Source organism: Poecilia reticulata, chromosome 9 (genome assembly GCF_904066995.2).
Source record: "Poecilia reticulata chromosome 9, P_reticulata-male-v2, whole genome shotgun sequence".
NCBI lineage: Eukaryota > Metazoa > Chordata > Actinopteri > Cyprinodontiformes > Poeciliidae > Poecilia > Poecilia reticulata.
This window is the reverse complement of record NC_088838.1, coordinates 23,937,294-23,956,182: the sequence shown is the minus strand read 5'-3', so window position 1 is coordinate 23,956,182 and position 18,889 is coordinate 23,937,294. Positions and strand designations below refer to the sequence as shown.

Genomic DNA, 18,889 nt, shown 5'->3' with positions numbered 1-18,889 from the left:
AACTTTTGCTGCAGCGTTTTGGATCAGCTAGAGGCTTTTAACTTCATTTTATAGATTATACAATTACAGTAGTCCATTCTTGACGTAACAACCGCATGAACTAGACTTTGAGCATCACTCCTGGACAGGATATTTTCTAATTTTGCAGCCTCTTTTAGGCTTTTATAAAGATTTTCCACATATTTAACTTAATCCATTGTCTTATCAGCTTAGACCAGGTTTCCTTTCCCTGCTGAAGAAAAACATCACTATGTTCCACCATGGGAATGCTGTGTACAGGACATTATCCACTGTTAGTTTTCTGCCACATATTGCTTTGTCACACAGTTTTTATCCATTGTTCCTTGTTTCTTAATAAACTTCTGAACAGCGTTATTTATACTGATATTAATTTTACACAAGTGGACTCTATAATTGCGCCACTCATGATGGCAGCATGTTGGAATAACTTTGTTATTATTTGTTAGTTCTGATTTGTTATTTTTGGAGACTATAGTTCATAATTTTTGGGGTTGAGGCATTGCATGCTTGGATAATTATTCCCTCTGGTTTTGCATGCTGTGCAGTTGGAAGGACTTTTGCTCTTGCTTTTATATTTTTTGACAGTTGTAAAGGTGTGTAACCCTGCCAACAAGGTATTGTTTTGCAACCAGAGGCCTCTTTGAATTTTTTTTAAGACTGACTGCTACCAGAGAGGAGCTACAACATTTAATTCCCCTTTTTGATAAATCATACTTTTGAATTGAATAGAATTAAGTGAAGTATGATTTACATATTTAGAGGTTTTTGTGTAAAAGGTGCACAATATAAATGCATGACAAGCTTTTCAGATTTTTTTGGTAAAGAAAACCATGTACCCTTTACCTTCCACCTTATATGTATGTGCTGGTGTGTGTTGTATAAAGAGAAATCCCTGTGAAATACATAGAAATTTATAAATGTCAGGGGACAAAATGTCAAAAAAGTTCAAGGAGCATAAATCCTGTTGAAAGGCTCCGTAGACATTTCGTGCTGAAGTTCTTCTCTTTCTAGTTCTTAAAAAGTCAGGCAGTGATTATTAAAATATTCGGTTCTGTGTATCAAAGCAAAACAGCTCTAAAAAAGGGGGAAATAAACAATTTAATTCAAGAAGGAATATTTTGGGTGGACTTTTAAAAATGGTTACGAAACAAAAAGTTAATATTTCTGAAAATCAGAGTAGTTAAGTAACTATTATTAATTCCTATCCATTGTGGTTGGACAGTGTTTGTTATAGTATACATCTGTAGCGCCACTTAAATGTATTGGTGTTTGAAATAGTTTATGCACTCCAACAAGGTTCCCATGGATACATAGGACTAGTTCTCTCTACAGAACAAAAGTATTTAAATTAAAGGCCACATTTTCCTTATTTCTCTCTAGTGTAAGATTAAGTTACTGCACTGTTGGTAGCTTTATTTTAAAATGTTTTTCATGTTTTGGCCAATAACAGCAAAGCTGCAGCAGTATGAGTACGTCCTGCATGAATCAGGAAGGGATTAAAGCACCCGTTTGATTGCTTTGTGAAGGTTGGAAGATACTAACACCTACTAAAGCTCAAGTCCCCGATCACCTTTAAATAGATGACGTGAGTAATGTATGGATGAATGTGTTGATAAGTGTGTAGATAAACTTATCAATCATCATGTCACAAAAACATTTGTAGGTCTGTAAATTTTGTCCAAAAGAAATCATTGATATTTCTGTGTCAGCTTTAATGGCAAACTAAAGTCCTCTGTCTTTGGTATCACCTATATTTCTTATTTCCAAAGGGTCCAGATTAAATCCAATACACATTTCTGCTGCATTTTTCAACCAATTTTCCAATTTTCCTTATTATACACTTGTATTCATTGCCTCTCCTCCTAATTGTTTTCCGCAGTGTTCTCTGTATTCATAAATTATATAACATTCAGAGATAACAGATTCATTCTGTTACTTAAGCAGTTCTTCACTGTGCCGACTTTGCAACAGACTGCCAGCCTATTGATTTTTCATATCTTTTTGCCCTCTGTTTTCTTCCCAAGCTCTCTTCTTATATAAATTATCACTTTTATGCCTTTTTATTTTGCATTGGAATTTGTGCTCTATATTATCGAAGCCACAACTCAAGAAGTTGTCCAGTAGATTTTGCTATAAATTATATACGTATTTAATGGCTCTTGAGTGCGCTTGCAGTTGACGTATAGTGAAGAAGTCTTAACTCATACTTATGTTCTGCTTTTTTTTGGACTTTGGTTTGTTTTTCTCTCATTTTCAGTGCCGTGTCTGGATGTTTTTCAGAGGAATGTTTAATTTTCTGTTTGTCAAGCGTCTTAACTCTGACCTATGAGTCATTCAGGCATGAAAAAGCTCCTTAAATTCAAGGGACGGACCAGGGCTGTGTCTACACATAACAGACAAATAAGCATTTAGATAAGCACCTAGCTGACAGACTGTTACAAAAGCAAGATGTATTACCTTTTGTTCTACCTGAATTTGTAAGAACGGCTATGATAATACAGTTTTACACACATAAAGCTGTATTTTAGTGCCATCAAGGTGATTCCCAGGCAGCTTTTAGCTAAAAGCTTGGCATGCAGTAGATGAACTGGAGGATGATGAATCTCTCAGGTCTTTGCTGGAATCTGTTCTGTCTCTTAAGGACATCACTTTTAGAGACTGTTCATCTCATGTAGGTAGTGTTTTTACACCTTTGTCTGCATTTTGTCCTCTTGCCTTAAACATCTTTGTTTGAATTTTATGCAGAAAGGATTTTTATTTTTTTTTTAAATCCTATTTTACATTTAGTGCGTACAGCTGAGTGTGTTGTTAGTTGTGTTCAGTCTGGGCCACATTGTCACACACATGACCTTGCAAAACTATTCATTGTCTTTTGTCTTTTTTTTCACCTTCTGTCACATTACAACTACAAACTTCAATGTAGCATATCAGGATTTTCCATCATTAACCAACATAAAGTAGCTCATAGAAGTAAAGTGGATGCAAAAACACACATGGCACAGTAAATTGAATAACAGTCGACATCCCATTATCAGTCTGTGTGATTTTGCAGTCGCAAACAGCTTTGCTCACTGCATATCTATAACATATTAGGCCAGTTAAATGAACTAGCAACCCTTAATACCTAAAATAGTTATATTTCTTTAGTGGCTGTGACAGTAGAGCTGATTGTGAAGTTCTATTTTTGATGTGCAAAGATGGTAGAGATACACCTCCAAAACTAGCACTTGTAATAGTTCTATAAAGTATTAACCTTGGGTATCTCTTTTGAAAACCATTTACAAGTCTTCTTCTACTTTGCAATCATGCACTAGTATGTGTTGGGCTATTACATAAGATCCTGATACGAAACATGGAAGGTTGTGGCTGTAGTGCCACAAAAAAATCCCCAAAGTTCCAGGGCGTATGAACAGTTTTGTAATCTCGCTACCCGTGACCTGGACTCCCAAACTGACACATAGATCTTCTCGTTGTCACCAGGTTGTTCACGACATCGACACCCTGACTGGAGACCTGCAGTTGGAGGAGGACGGACTGACCGACAGCTCGAAGACCGACACGCTCAACTCCAGCTCGAGCTCCACCACTACCACCACAACCGCGTCCAGCCTGGAGAAGCTGAAGCTCTTCCCCGAGGACTGCATCTTCAAGACACAGGTGCCCATGAGTCCGGTACCCATCCATCAACCTGGGGTTCTGACGGTGCTCAAGAAGCCACACCCGCCGCCGCCTCCGCCGAGACACACCACGCTGAGAACGGAGGAACACAACATCAAGAACCTGCCTCATCCGACTTTGGTCTTATCAGGGAATATGTCCAAGACTAATGGGTCTTTGTTGAGGAACGGTGGCGTTTTCCCGCTGAAACCAAATAAGGATTTATTCTCCTCCACTCCGTGCTTCATTTCAGGAGAGAGCGAGATGCAGGAATCGGGTCTGGTTCCTACGCTGCCCAGGCCGATGCCGCTTCTCCGGCATGAGAAAAACAAATGCCCCAAGGCTCCAGGCAGGGAGCACCGGGAGAGAGAGCGGGTCCGTTTCAGCGAGAAGGTCCAGTATCACGGCTACTGCCCAGACTGTGATCTGCAGTACGACGTGGACGACGCAGAACTCCACTTACAGGCCGAGCTGAGCGACTTACGGCTGAGCCCCGTTCACTGCTGCTCCTCCTCCCCTCCTTCTCATCCTCTCCCTCATCCACTGATGTTGGAAAATGGAGGGCTCTCAGTCAGCCACAGTTTCCCTCCAACGACACACACTCCACCACCTTGTGTGCCTCCTCACACACCTTCCCTAAAGCCCCATAAAACAATCCTACGCAAAACAACCACCACCACGGTTTGACCCCGATAGGTTTCAACTTAAACATTGTTGAAAAAGATTCCTAGTGTTTTCTACTCGAGCTGAACTTTGGATTATCCAAACAAAGAGAGAGGAGAGGGTTTGGAAACAGAAAAAGTGGATAAAGTGAAAAGGAATGGCGAGAAGGGCAACGCTGAGATGCAAAACAGCAAGATCAGGGAGAAGCGGTGAGTGTGTGCATGTGCGATTGTGTTTGTCAGGAAGGGGAAAGGGAGGAAGAGCAAATGCACGTGTGCATCGATGCATGACTGCGAGTATGTCTTCTTACGAGATTTATTCATGTGTTTGTGGATACACGCATTAATAGATAGTGAATTCTGCGTGAAGAAAAAAAAAAAGGATCAGGGAATATTCAAAAAGTCGACCCAAAACAGTGAAACTGCATCTGCGTCTCTCAGGAGAATCTTGTTACTAGCAAGTCTCAAAGTCAGGAAGTTGTTTCTTCGAGGGGGCCATGATTAATTCATGTCTTTCTGGATGAAACAAGGACACCTTCTTCCTTCATATTCTAGCCAACAAATTATCCCATTTCAGACACATAAGCACAGTGGCAGTCAGACTTTTGCATACATTCAACCTTAGGGTGGATCTTGTAGTAATTGGGCATTTGTTTAGTTGTTTTAGCTGATCTTATTTCAGGTGGGAAAGATGGTACAACATCAAACTTTAATGTTAAGGATTTTGTTATTGGAGCTAAAATGATATGAAATGAAAATATCTTCTCCTGTTGCTTTTTTTTTTGTTTACACTTCAGTGTTTCAGATTATCAAATAAATTTTAATTCCAAAGGTAACCTGTGTAAAAGGAAAGAGCAGAGTTCAAATGATGATTTCATTTATTAAAAGAAAAAAGATATTCAAACCAACTTGGATCTATTTGGAAAAAGTAATTGCTCCCTAAAATGTCATGTCTGTAGTATAAAGTAATATGAAGAACCGAAATGCAGAGCAGCCTTTGGTGACAATTGGAGAAATGTACTAAAAAAATATTAACTTACAGAAGCAAATGCAGATAAAGTGGGACATGGAAGCAAACAGACAGAATAACACACAAAACTGCAGAGTTACAGAAAGACCCAGTAACAATGAAAATCCAAGAGCTTAAATACAGGAAGAAGCGTGGAGGTGGAGAATGAAAACCAGAACTAATCAGAGGCAGATGGGAAACAGCTGAGGCAGAGTGCAGGCAGAGGATGGAAAATAGCTGTGGAAGGGTGCAAACTGGCAGGAGGAAGACAGGTGAATAATAAACACCGGAGAAGAGCTGAGAGAAAAGGAAACTTTAAATCAACGGGGGAGAAGAATGACACTCGTTGAAGAGAACAAAGTCTAAATGCATAAAGAATAAAGTGCAAGAATAAACTAAGATGGGTCAAGTACAAAGGAATTAACCGAAAGTCAAAACTTTTAGAAAAAAAAATGACTTCAGGGGACTGAACAGAATATGACAAAGCATGATGTGGACTTTTGGTTATGTTACCTTTGGAGGCAACAGGTATTTTTTAGACTACATGTCTGAATGGCTGTTGTGCTCCTGATAATTCTTCTCCTGCACAACAAAAGTGCATCAAGATTTTCTAGTAGGATCCGATCCGATCAAATACGGCGAGTCGTCCAATCAGAAAAACTGTCTCACTGCCACCACTTTGGTTAGCTGCAGAAACATAACGTTAACCTGCATTGTCCAACCCAAAAACCAGTTGCTGATGTGTGTCCATTTTGGCATAGGGACTTCTTTCTCAGTCCAAGTTAGCTTTGCTTCCCTTGTTTCAGCAACTTCATGGTTTGATCTTAATCTTCCTAACCAATCTCCTTTCACATGAGGATGACAGTTTGGATCAGAAAGTGGAAAGCTGGACACAACTGGTTGCTCCAACATGAAAACTATCCCAAACACACATTTGAAACTGGGAACGGATAAATTAACATTAAGCTCTTAGACTTTCCCAATGCTTGTATTATGCTGAAATCATTTCTCTGTCCCAGTAAAACTAATAAAGTAATCAACTTCACAGTTTCTAATAAGAGGAGTGGTCAAATATCCAGATAGAAATGGATATTTAACTCAGAAGTGTGTTTGTGAGAGTGCGTGCGTGCGTGCGTGCGTGCGTGAGTGCGTGCGTGCGTGTGTGTGTGTGTGTGGCTTCTCTGCTCTGAGCATTTATCTGAATCGATGGAGGTGGTGGAAATATACGTTTGGGCTTTTACCAATATTTTGGACGTTGTTGGAATAGAAAAAAACACAATATGACTCCAAAACAGTTTAGTGCATATATCTTGTACAGTTCAAGTGCATCAATAAAACCTAGGATCAATATGACATTCACTCCGAGGACGTAAGTTTCTGACCAGAACTGTAGACACAAATCAATACGTATGAACAGAAGGCCATATAGGAAGTCATTTCATTACTGTGCCTGAATACCGAGTTGTATCTTTGCGCAGATCTGCATGAATACAATCATTCCGACTTCTCTTTCACTGCTTCCCAGTCCAAGTGGCGTTTATCTGACGTTATCAGACTGTGGGATTGAAAGAAGTGAGAGATAATGAGAGGAGAGTTGCTGGACCGGTGGAGAGACAAAGAGAAATGTTTTTTTTTTAAACACACACTTTTGATTTGTGAAATTCAGAGTGAAAAAAATTCTCGTCGACTCTCGCTCGTGCTGATTCACCCAGCCTCCGCTCACTGAGACGGCTACCTACCGTCTTATTCTCATATCTGAGACAAAATCAGCTGTAAGCTTATCAGTTCTGCTCTTAAATGCTGATAATCCATCTGGAAAAAAGAAAAGCCCTCGCTAATATAATATAATAGCATCTCGGCCTAATTCCAGCAGAATCACTCTCCATTTTATCAGCTTCTATTAGAAAGTATATTTTATAAACCCTACGACTGCCACGTGTGTGTGGGGGTGCAGATAATTGTTTGGGAGACCGAGCATAAGGGCTGTGTGTGTGAGTGTGTGTGAGTGTGTGTGTGTGTGTGTGTGTGTGTGTGTGTGTGTGTGTGTGTGTGTGTGTGTGTGTGTGTGTGTGTGTGTGTGTGTGCACGCCTTTCGTAGTTGTGTATGCGTTACTACAAGCCCATGTCAGCTTGGCAGACTTGGGGAGACAGCATACCCTTGAGTTAGATGAGAATAGTAGCACCTTCCTCCCAGCGATGCCCTTAATTAGCCGCATTAGACAACAGAAGATAACAGCCCTGCCTCAGACAGCCTTTGTACCAACCTTTGTTCCCAGCTTTGCCTCGACAAAGCTCCCAACTGCTGCTGCACATATTATTTGTGATAAACAGGGAGGATGAGCAGCCGAGGGTGGTGGGGAGACCTAAAGCAAGGAATCAGCGAAAGGCACACCAAGTTCAAGATGTAGGTGAGCTTTTTTTAGGAAATGTAGAGGGGGTGAGGGGACTAGAAACATTAACATTACTGTTTTCTAGGATTGAGGGGGTGGGAAGATGAGAAAATCAGGGTATGAAAAAGCAGTAGATGATGAATAAATCTGATCCGTGAACTCGTCAGCTTTACAATCTAAAATCGGCATCTGGATTAGGGATCAGCAGACTTCCAGCCATGAGGAAAACAATCAAAAAAAGAAGAAAAAAAAAGAGACTGAGGAAGAGCGTAGAGTCAGGTAGGGGCCAAGAGGGAAAGTGTGGAAGAGAGAGGGGAAGAGACATATGCATGATGTTTGCTGCTGTGTGTTTTTTGGACCTCTTGATGACTGCTCAGTGTGAAACATTCACTCTATTTATCTTGTATCAGTGAGTCCTAATGAGTCTGGCAGCAGCATACAGACACACGGATTCACATTAGTGCCGAAAAGAGTCAGCCAGTATCATCACTATATGCAGTTCATAGGAGGGCTCTTCTTCTGCAGTGCATCCTTACTTACTGAAGCACTGTTTAACCAAAGCAAAGGCGTTGACACAGTGGGGCTGGAATCAGTTGATTAAAAGGATACATCCCTCTTATTTGCTTTTATTTTCCTAGCTGATAGGCGGGAATATTTAAGATGGGTTTTAAAAATGCAGGAAAGTAAACAGAGGAGGGCTCCGTTTAAAAATCCTCGCATGCTGCAACCCGGTGATAACACATATAAATGATCTTGGAGAAGATCATTTATATTTATACAAACGCTGAGGTGCAGCGCTCCGCAAAAATAGTCACGTCCCATGTTTTGTCAAACTGCAACCCATAAACATTTAATGTGTTTTACTGGGATTTTACGAGGTAGGCCAACACAAAGTAGTGCATAAATATGAAGTTGGAAAAAAAAAATCTTTAAAATGTGGCGCTTCTTTCCTCAATACTTTTAATATCCCTTCATAAAATCCAACGCAACCGGTTGCGCTTGTAAAGTATAAATCCAGCTGTTCTGTGAAGGCCTCGGAGGGTTGTTGGAGATCATTACTGAACAAAGTCGTAAAGACAGAAAAACAACAAGGATAAAGTTGTAAACATCATGTTTCTATTTCAGCAGGGAAAGAGAAGCTGGTCAGGGTTGTTGGTTAGATGAATGGAGCTAAAAAGGAAACCTGTTAGAGCAGAGTTTCTCAACCTTTTTTGGCCCAGCGCCCCCCTAGCCTTTATCCAGGTCCCTCACCGCCCCCCAATAAAGAATTTGCAGGCTACTTTGCACTGACCATTATTTTATCATTAATATTACTATCACTATTGTAGATGTTTTGATTTTAATGCTTGTTTCTGTATTTATCATCAAAAATAATTTCCCAGAGAACAAAAAAGTCATGGGAATAGAAATTATTTTCACAGGCGTCCACGAAAAATTTTATGAACATTCAACTTAAAATCTGTAGGCCTAACAGCAGCCAATCAGAGTGGAAAAAATATTCTTATTTTGTGTCATTTTCTAGTTTTTAAATCTTGCACAAAATGACCAGATAAAAGATGTTCAACATGCTAGTTTAAACTTTGAACTATTTGCAAACGACTGAGCTCTGCAACATTAAAACATGGATAGAACTGTAACTACCTTAATTATAACTCTTCTTCCCTTCAGTGTTTCTGTCGGTTTCTGGTGATGCAGCTCTGTGCTGCCTTCAGGAGAATGGGACAACAGAGCATCATCCATAAAATTTCACCCACATAGCATTTATTGTGCAAACCAGAGCTTTCAGTGGAAAAACTAAAGTTCCAGGTCCTTTTAATGCCATACAAATATGAGACAGAAACATGGATTATATCTTTATATAGACCTGTCTATTGATTTATAGAGTAATAGTTTTACTGGACAGAAATTACAAAAAACAAATCTGGTTCTTAATCAAATCCTAATGAGTCAAATTGAAAGTGTCATGGAGTCATCAGCCTCATGACATTAACACTGACATGAAAAACAATATTGAAGAAATAAATATATCAAATCTAATTAAAAACATAAATAAATTATAAGTTATTTACTGTTATGGTCTATAAGATATATTTATTCTCAGTATTAGATATGGTCTCAAACAAACTCAAGGCACTTCAACAATATTATTTTACCTTTTATCTGGAAAAATGTCTGTTTATTCTTGCCGTACAGTCCTCTGCATTAATTATTGCTCGAAAGGTCTTGCCATACCAATTTATTCCTCTGTATTTACTTTGGTTTCTTAGTTCATTCTTGCATTTTGTTCTTCATTCATTTCCATTTAGTTTCATTTGATTAGTTTTATCCTCTCTTGGTTTATTGCTATGTCCACTTTAGTTTCTTTCCTGTTGCTAGATTTATTTTATCATTTATTGACGCTCACCACCAGTAATATTCACTTATCACCTGCTGCGCCGCCTAATCGTCATGATGTGTTTCACATCATGTGTTGATTTTTTTCACTGTTCAGCGTCAGATTCTGTTTTTATGCCATAATTCACATCTAGTTCGTCGCTCCGTTTTATGTCCCGCTTCTCCTCTTTCAGAGTTTTGCGCAATGTACGCGTCTTTTTTCTTTTTTTAAGCCCCTAAGGTGCAGGGCGGTCGGGAAGCGTATCGATGGGGAAAATGCAGACTGACATAAACCTTTTAAAACAACGGAAACAATTTCTGCATTCTGATTATTGAAATTTAAAAGTGCTGTGTTGTTCCATCACCCCCGTTTCACACCGGACCACTTACAGCACCGGTGTTAACGCTATAAAATGAACGCTCTCTATCGTGGTATCACCCATGGAGGGATTTCTTTATTTCTTTATTTAAATGGGTTAATTTTTCAGAGGGATGCACGGTGAGGGTATTGTGATTTTAGCTACCAGTAGCAGGAGAACGGAGCTGCGCCAAGAAGCTAACAGAAGCTAACAAACACTGAATAGAAGAAGAGCTGCCATCGATACAGTTGCAGCCAAGCATGATTTAATGTTACACAATACAGTTTTACCAAGTTGTTCAAAGTCTAAACTGGCATTGTTGTGCATTTAAGGTGTAAAGTTTACCTTCGACCAAACGCCCCCCTTTTGTAAAAATGTCCGCCAGCGCCCCCTGCCGTCCTCTGAACGCCCCCTGGGGGGCGGTACCGCCCACGTTGAGAACCGCTATGTTAGAGGCTGAAAAAGACCTGAGGCTGGGATGAAGGTTCACCTTCCAGCAGGATAACAAACTCAAACTCACATCCAGAGCTACAATAGAAAGGTTTACAGCAGTGGTGTCCACAAGGGTCGAAATCATCAAGTTGAAAACACTGGTGGGTAACTAAATTGTTTTTTTAATAAGAATGGAAAAATGCATTTATTTTATCTGTTCAGTAATATACTAAACATTAGAGATTTGAATGAAAAACCATATATTGATGGAATCTGTAAATCAGTGTTGATCAAAAACATAAGAAGAGACTGTCTCATTAAAAGACAGGAATATGATTTCCTAATATTTGTGGCTCAATTGTTTTTGTTTTTGGGCTAGAAAATGTATTTTCTGTGCCCTTGGTGACAAGAACAGGATCGGGGTCAGTGCTTTCTGTGTTTAGCCAAGTTGAATTAATCTTAGCCAATCAGCGCTTAAAATTAATGAATGGAGCTCCTGAATCAGCTGATTTGTAAATGCCAGCCAATTGCCTGTTAAGTAGCATTTCACCTGGGTTTCCCAGCTTCCTAACCTACATTTTCTTAAGAACATTTGAGAAGAAAATCCATGAACCACTTAGCAATCCATGCTCTCCTTTTCCAGATTTTAAATCATCTTAATGATTTACCTGAGTTAGTAGTTAACTCAGAATAATACAGAAAGCATCAAAAGTTTGACAAGTCGCTGTGTTTCATATACTGAACAGTAGAGGTGTGCCGATCGATCGGAAAGCGATCATAATCAGCCGATTTCCGTGAAAAAGTGTATGATCGATGATCGCCGATCACGGTCTCTAGTTGCCGATCACACAAACAGATCACCTGCATCTCATTTCGCAGCCTGCCTGTGCAGCTGGTCTCCTCTTTCCTTCACACTGCGCAAACGCGCAGCAACAAATCCTAAGCGATGTGGAACTATATCGCACTGAGTGTTTGCGTGTTGCAGCGGAAAATTGAAGCATGTGGGGTGAAGCTCGTCAAAATGCATCTACACGACGAATCTAATATGACAAAAAAAACAGTGCCATACTTGACGGAGTTTGGCTACATCAAGGAGTAAATATGATATATGGAGGATCAGATAGCAGGTAAAGCAGCGCACAGCTACAAACACTCACCCGGATTAGCATGACGGTCAGAAAGCTAAATAAATAACCCGCAAAATGATTTAAGTCTTCGAGCTGCGATGTAAGACGCTGGTTCTGCTCTCGCTGTTGAACCGCTGCTACGCGCTACAGGTAGTAATATTTCACAGACGGAGCGCCGCTTCTGCTCCACCTGGTAGTGACTCTCACACCGAACCTCTGTTTAAAGCTGCAGCATCTAACTTAAAAAAAAAAAAATTACATACGTATTAAAAATTTCGCTGTCCTAACATGAGACAGATAATCTCTGAAAAAATAATCAATCTCTGCATTATTACTGAGCACATCTCTACTGAACAGTAAGAACTTGATTTAAAAGTACAAAATATTTCAAGTTGTACCCGCTCAGTGGCAGTTTCCCCATCATGCTACATAATTTAATGCTAGTATTGAGGTTTGAGCCACAGAATAACACTAAATATTGCTTCATTCTTGCAGAATAAACCATAAAGACACCATGACAGACAGCTAATGGTTGATGCAAGATTAAACCCATGTTTATCAGAGTGAATATTTTGACATTCAGTAAATAGAAAAGCCTCTGTTTTCATAAGACATTATTAAATACACCCATGATTTATAACGAGCTTGCTCTTGTTAGCAGAATACCACTGCTCCCCTGATCACGTCTGTGGGAGTGTTTTGCTGTGATTTATTTTATTTTTTTTTTTCTTGTAAAAGCTATCTGTGCTCCAGAGCTCTAGGCTCCAAGATAAAGTTGTAATGGGCAGGAAGGAGGTGGATCTCCACCGCCTCCATCATGAGTCAGGCCTGACTCAACGGCACTGACCCACTCCCTCCAGCTCACCGCTCTAATTCGTACCCCGGCTCCATTTTTTTATTTATTTTTTCCTCTCCCTCTCTCTGTATCTCTGTCTCCATCTTTCTCGCGCTCACTGTTTCTTTATTTCTTTCTTTCCTTTCCCCTTGGCTGATGCTTCACTCCCACTCAGCAGCATCTGTATGCACAACAATCTCTCTGCATGCATGCGTCTCCGTGTACATGTGGGTGAGGTTGCTGTGTTATCGAAGAAACAACACTTTGTGCAGCAAAAGGAGTTGTTAGTTTCGGTGTTTAAGTGTGCCTGTGAAAAGTATTCAACCTCATCGGATCTTTTACCCTTTTTTATTGCTTTTAAAATCAATCACAATCAACAGCGTCTATTTTTCGACACACAAAAAAAAATCATGTCAAAACAGAAGACTGATTTCACAAAATAATGACGGTTAAATAAAACGTTGAACCTAAAATAAGTGGCTGCGTAAATATTCACTCCAATGAAGTCAGAGAAAATATTTGTATATGACTGTGATTATGTTGTAGAAATCATTGGTCATTTTTTTTGTTTTTTGTTAAAAAAAAAAGACACATTTTGTTGACTACGGTTGATTTGTAAAAGAAATGAAAGGGTAGAACATCCAAGGAGGTGAATTTTAGTCAGCTTATCTTTAGTGGTCTCATTAACTTTACTTTTAAATTATAAAAAATGATATGCATAAATCTCTAATGTCCTCTTAATGTTACCTGTGCTGCTCCTCCTTGCAGGTCGTAACTCTGATTTATTTCTGCCTAAACTACAGTCACATGTGTGTTTATTATCCTCCTACTCCTCCTGTTGTCTTATCTGGTTTTCCAACCTGGCAAACGCACAGCGAGTAATAAAACTCGACAGTCAGAGAGAGACCCACATTTTGCCAGTGAATATTAATTAGCAGTTGTTTCTCTGTCTGATTGCTGCTGGTGATAGTCCTGCGAAGAGACACGGTTGTCTGTTTGCTCGTCCTCGTTCTGCATGCATCATTTACTTTGATTTCTGTTTTCCTCAATGAGCTACATTTCAACATAATCACATAAAATGAAAACGATACGAGGAAGCGTGAAACAAAATTAAAGAAGCAATTATGACGTGGCATGCCAGAGGGCTTGTGTCTGCACAGTAGATCCTGTATTAAAGGTTCGTTTCCAACACAATATGAGGGTTTCTGGACAACTGGAGTTTTTACTGGTTTGGTATGTCTTAAAGTCGTGTCCATCCATCTGGTCATGTGTCCACATATCAGTCTGTCAGACTATACATCCATCTATTCCAACCAGTTATCTATTTATCCATCCATTTGTCCATTGTGCATCCAAATGTGCAGCCATACCTCATGTTCGTCTATCCATTCATGTGTTTGTCTAACTCTCTGCCCAGCCAGCCTTCCACCTTTTGTTCACTGTCTGAGTGTTTTTCAAAGCCGCGACCCTTAGGAAGGTCTCAGAAATCTGGAGGGAAGATGAGAAAAAAAACCACCAAAATAAAAACATTTATTCTATTAATTTTTCTCATCATTAACTCTAATCTGTTTTTCAACCATTATTTTAAAAGAAAGGCTGAAATTATTTGCTGTAATGTTATTTGCAATGCTCATCTTTCTGATTAGTTGCCAGTCAAATTCATCAAGCTGCTTTGCTGGGATTTTACAACTTTTGTAGGTGCAAAGGTAAAATCGAAGTTGACTAAAATCGATATTCACTAAAACTACGGTTGGAAATTTGCCACAATATTCTGATCAGTGCATCTCTGTAAATGTTGCCTTTGTGCTTTAAAAAAAAAAAGAAAATTCAACCTCTGGAAATATTTAGTTAGTGTAATCATTTTTGAAACAACAACACATTCAGACATAAATCTGGTGCATGTAAGGTTTACTTTCTTGCGGTTCATTGTTTCCTCTGAGCCAACGAGTCAAACCGAGTCATGATGCTGGAAAGTGAGTAGGTCATTTGCATAAATTATGACTTTAAAGGGATACATATGAGGGATACATCAAGGCATATAAGTACAAAGAGCGAGCGCTAATGGAGCAGTCATGCAGCCATGCGTGTAAAGGAAGAGTCAAAGGCCATGATGGTCCACTGCAACCTACAGAGATTCGATGGTGTGGCTTTGCTTAATTTGAGGCTTTCACGCCCCTTTGAAGTTAAAACATAGAGGGCTCAGCTGCTTCGTGTTGCGGAGAGAGAAACAACATCTCAACAACTGGATCAGACGCGTGAGAGCAACAGTGGCCCAGAAGGTTCTCTGTCCTCGGTAACCTACGTCTCCAGACTTGACTAAAGACGACAGCTCTCTAAGAAGTGGTTGTAATCCACAGAGGAAAACGTGTCAAACGATTCCCGTTCAGTTTGATAACCTGCGGATGTGGCGCCGGGCGCCTGTGACTGGGCGGTGATACCTTTCATTTGGCTCTCTATAAAAAGCAATTGTTGTTGCTCCAACTGTCAAGTGCCTCTCCTCTGTGCAGTCAGATATCCACATTAATGTGTCTCCTGTTTTTTTTTTTTTTTCTTTTTTCTTCTCCTCTACAGGGCCCATTGAGATCCTTGAGCTCTGAGAGGAGTGGATGCTGGCTTCACACTCTAATCGACCCGGGTTGATCAGGGAGGAAGGAGTCCAAACATCAGCCTTCTGGTGCTTGAAAGTGCTAATGGCTCTGAACTGACAGAAGACAATATCCTCTTCTGAGCATGAAACAACCTTCAGGCGACAGCTGTACAGGTGGAAAAAACAAAAAGAAAAACACGTTACTCTCCAAAACAAGGCAAGGCAAGAGAGCCGGCCGCTGCGAGTGATATGTTTGTTCATAAAAAACGTCTAAATTAGATCGGAATGCTGCCCAGACCCAGTTATCAAAAGTAATGAGGCGGATTTGGATGAAGCCGCACGAGATATGGGTTGAAATGATGTCAGTCGGTGTTTGATTGACGCCAATACAGACTTTTGCTCTGTCAGATGGAAATCAATAGCTCCACTCAACCGATGGGATTTGCCTTTTTAAGAATCGTAATTGTGCACGGATTGCCCGACAGGCCCGCCTCGCGAGAGAAAAAACAGCGTCTCCGCTGGACTGCAGAGAAGGAGAAAATAGTATTATGTCAGTATGTGCCACATCCCAACCATGGACTGTTTCTGTTGCGACCAGTGTTTGGAAATGAATATCGATTTGGCCGCTGGTCTGTGTCCAGTCGTTGACGTCCGTCGTTTCTGTATTTGCTCAACTGGTGCCATGCATCCATGCATACTCCACGGTTAAAAAGCAGAGAGATTCAGTCCAGTGTGGCAAATTTCAGCTTTAAAGGATTGTTGAGGTGATAATTTGCATCAAATTTTATTTGTGTACAAATATACATAAACATGTTTGATATCTATATATTTCAGCCATTTTTTTCTACAGAGACTTTTAACATTTAAAAAGATGATATTTTTGATATTACGTTGGACAACAGAGGTTTATAGACAAAATATGAAAATAATCCCTCATGTAGTACTTTTTTCAGAAAGGCAGAAGAGCAAGATTGTGTTTGTAGAGATAAAAGAAACATATATATATATATATATATATATATATATATATATATATATATTTCTGTATAAAGAAAAGAATATACAGTACGATGAAGAAGAAAAGTGTCATAAACCAAATAATTGTGCTTTATCAGAAGGGAGGTTTGGGTGAATGAATGAATGCTTGACTGGCCCTTCACTCTGTCCTGCCATCACTGTGTTTTTCTATGCATTTCTACAAAGAGGACGTCTAGATGAGTCCAAGGTGCAGCTCGTTCTGCTCGCTACAGTATTTAAGAGATATTCTTCATGTCCTGTCAACTTGTTAATCGGGTTCATTTCCCAGTCTCTAAAATAAAAATCTGATCATATTCTATTAAGCTTTTGCAGGCGAGTCACTTGTAATTACAACAATATTTTTTCACATTTTGTCACTTTTCTGCCACAAATTGTTGTGTATTTTCATGGGGTTTTTGTGTGACAGACCAGCACAAAGTGGTGCATAATTTGTCAAATGTAAAATTATACACTGCTTTAAGTTTTTCTATTAATAAAACTCTGAGAAGTGTTCCAGGAATCAGTATTCAACCCTTTTTAGTTAATGTTAGAATAATACCAGAGCTGTTTTTTGCGCCAATCACAGCTGCAAGTGGTTGAGGGGTGAGCCTTTAGGTTGGGTAAAGTGCATCTACGTAAGATTCTCAACTGAATTTAGGTTTGGACTTTGACTGGGCCGCTTTAATGTGCTTTAAATATTTGACAGTAGCTCCGGTTGTATGTTTAGGAACCTCCTGGTTGAACTGCTGTACATGTTTCATTCAGGATAGTCTTGTATTTAGCTTCATCCGTCTTCTCATCCAATTCCCAGTCCTGATGAAAATACACAACACCACAGCACGATGCTGCCACCACCCTGTCTCACCATGGAGATGCTGTCATCGTGGGTGATGTATTTTTACATTTAGGCCAGAATTTCCGCTTTTGTCTCATCTGACCAGAGCACATATCTGCTGTATCCCCTGCATGGCTTTTTTAAATCCTATAAAGGTCAGATAATTTTGCAGAGCATGGCTAACAACAGATGTCCAGTAGCTCTCTGCAGCTCCTCCAGAGTCACCATGACAGAATGACAGAAAGGTAAACTTTTATTGTTATTTAAAATCTTTTAAAGGCAACTGAAAGCACTGGATTGTATTTAGGCAAATTACAATTAAGATGAAATAAAATCCCAATGCCAAACGTTTGTTTGTGGTTTTAACGTGACAAAATGTGCAAAGCACACGGCTCAATTTTTAAAACCAATTACAGAATACAATCAAACTCTGGTTCTTTCTTCTCATTGGACACAGACTGAATTCATGTCGAGTTCAAAAGGAATCTCTCAGTGACGTTTTTCTTGTGTGTTCACAAACTCTTTGAAACTAACTTGTGAGAAGTAAAATTTGCACTCCGTGTTGCTGTGTGTGTGTGTGTGTGTGTGTGCGTGTGTGTGTGTGTGTGTGTGCGTGTGTGTATACTTTACTCCCCCCTCAAAAAAATATTTCACTGTTGACTTTTTCCCCGCTGTCTGCATTCGATTTTTAGAAATTGTGCTCTTGTAGACTAATCTCTTACGATGTCATGACTCTGTGAACCGAGTGCCAAAAAGAGGAAATTAAACTGACTGCAAAGAGCATTGCACTTAATCAAAATCGCTAACAGAAGAAAAAAAAATGGCAGCACGAGCAAATGGTCTCAAAGAAAAGGGGGAAGGGGGGGCGAAAAGTCCAGTAAATGGCATCATCAGCTGCATCTGTTAGCTGGAGATTAGCGTGATGAGATAGAAGCTGGCGATGCCAGGGGGCCGTGAACTGTCTGCACAAGATATTTCAGCAAACTAATGGTGTCTTGTCACGTTCATAAAGACTATATGACACGGGCCGCAGCCAGCACTCTGAGCGCCATATTAACGAAGGGCAGGGTCACAGAGGACCGCCTGGAGGACAGAGAGGCAGTCCTTCAGACGCATTCAAGCCTGTGAACCGGAAACAACGTGCTGGATAATTTGCATTTTAGGGGGGAAAAAAAGAATACATGTTTAACTCACTGCCTTGGTGCCCTTGAGCAAATCAAAAAAAAAATCCAAAGAGGAATGTGCTTGCAGCTGAGTTGCATTGACTGTTATTAATTAAAAAAGAAACATTATTCAGGAGGATAGTGTAAGTATGTATGGGAATATGCAATTTAGTTGGAGTTATGTAAACTAAGTTTAAGAAGCGTGAATAGCTGCATAATTAATCCAGTAGTGATGTCTAGAAATAGAATGGTGCTTAGTTGTTAAAACACCACAAATTCTTGACTTTTACACAAGAGGACACAATTATTGTCATTCAAACATCCTAACTTTGCTCTGGATCCTTACAAGATTTTATTTTGCACACAGAAGCAAAATTATCCCACAAAAAATAAAAGCCACCTGGGCCAAATTTTTACTTCTG

General features: G+C 39.7%; 1 protein-coding gene across 2 annotated transcripts in view; it reads left to right on the top strand.

Annotated features, from left to right (window-relative positions):
• prr16 (proline rich 16) overlaps window positions 1–18,889 on the top strand; it is a 29,844-nt gene that overhangs the window by 5,992 nt on the left and 4,963 nt on the right. For both annotated transcript variants that reach the window (XM_081610749.1, XM_081610751.1), the window contains exons 2-3: window positions 3,502–4,550; window positions 15,437–15,626. In XM_081610749.1, coding sequence (XP_081466875.1) covers window positions 3,502–4,365 — 864 coding nt within the window. In that variant the 3' untranslated portion in view covers window positions 4,366–4,550; window positions 15,437–15,626. The remainder of the gene's footprint in view (window positions 1–3,501; window positions 4,551–15,436; window positions 15,627–18,889) is intronic.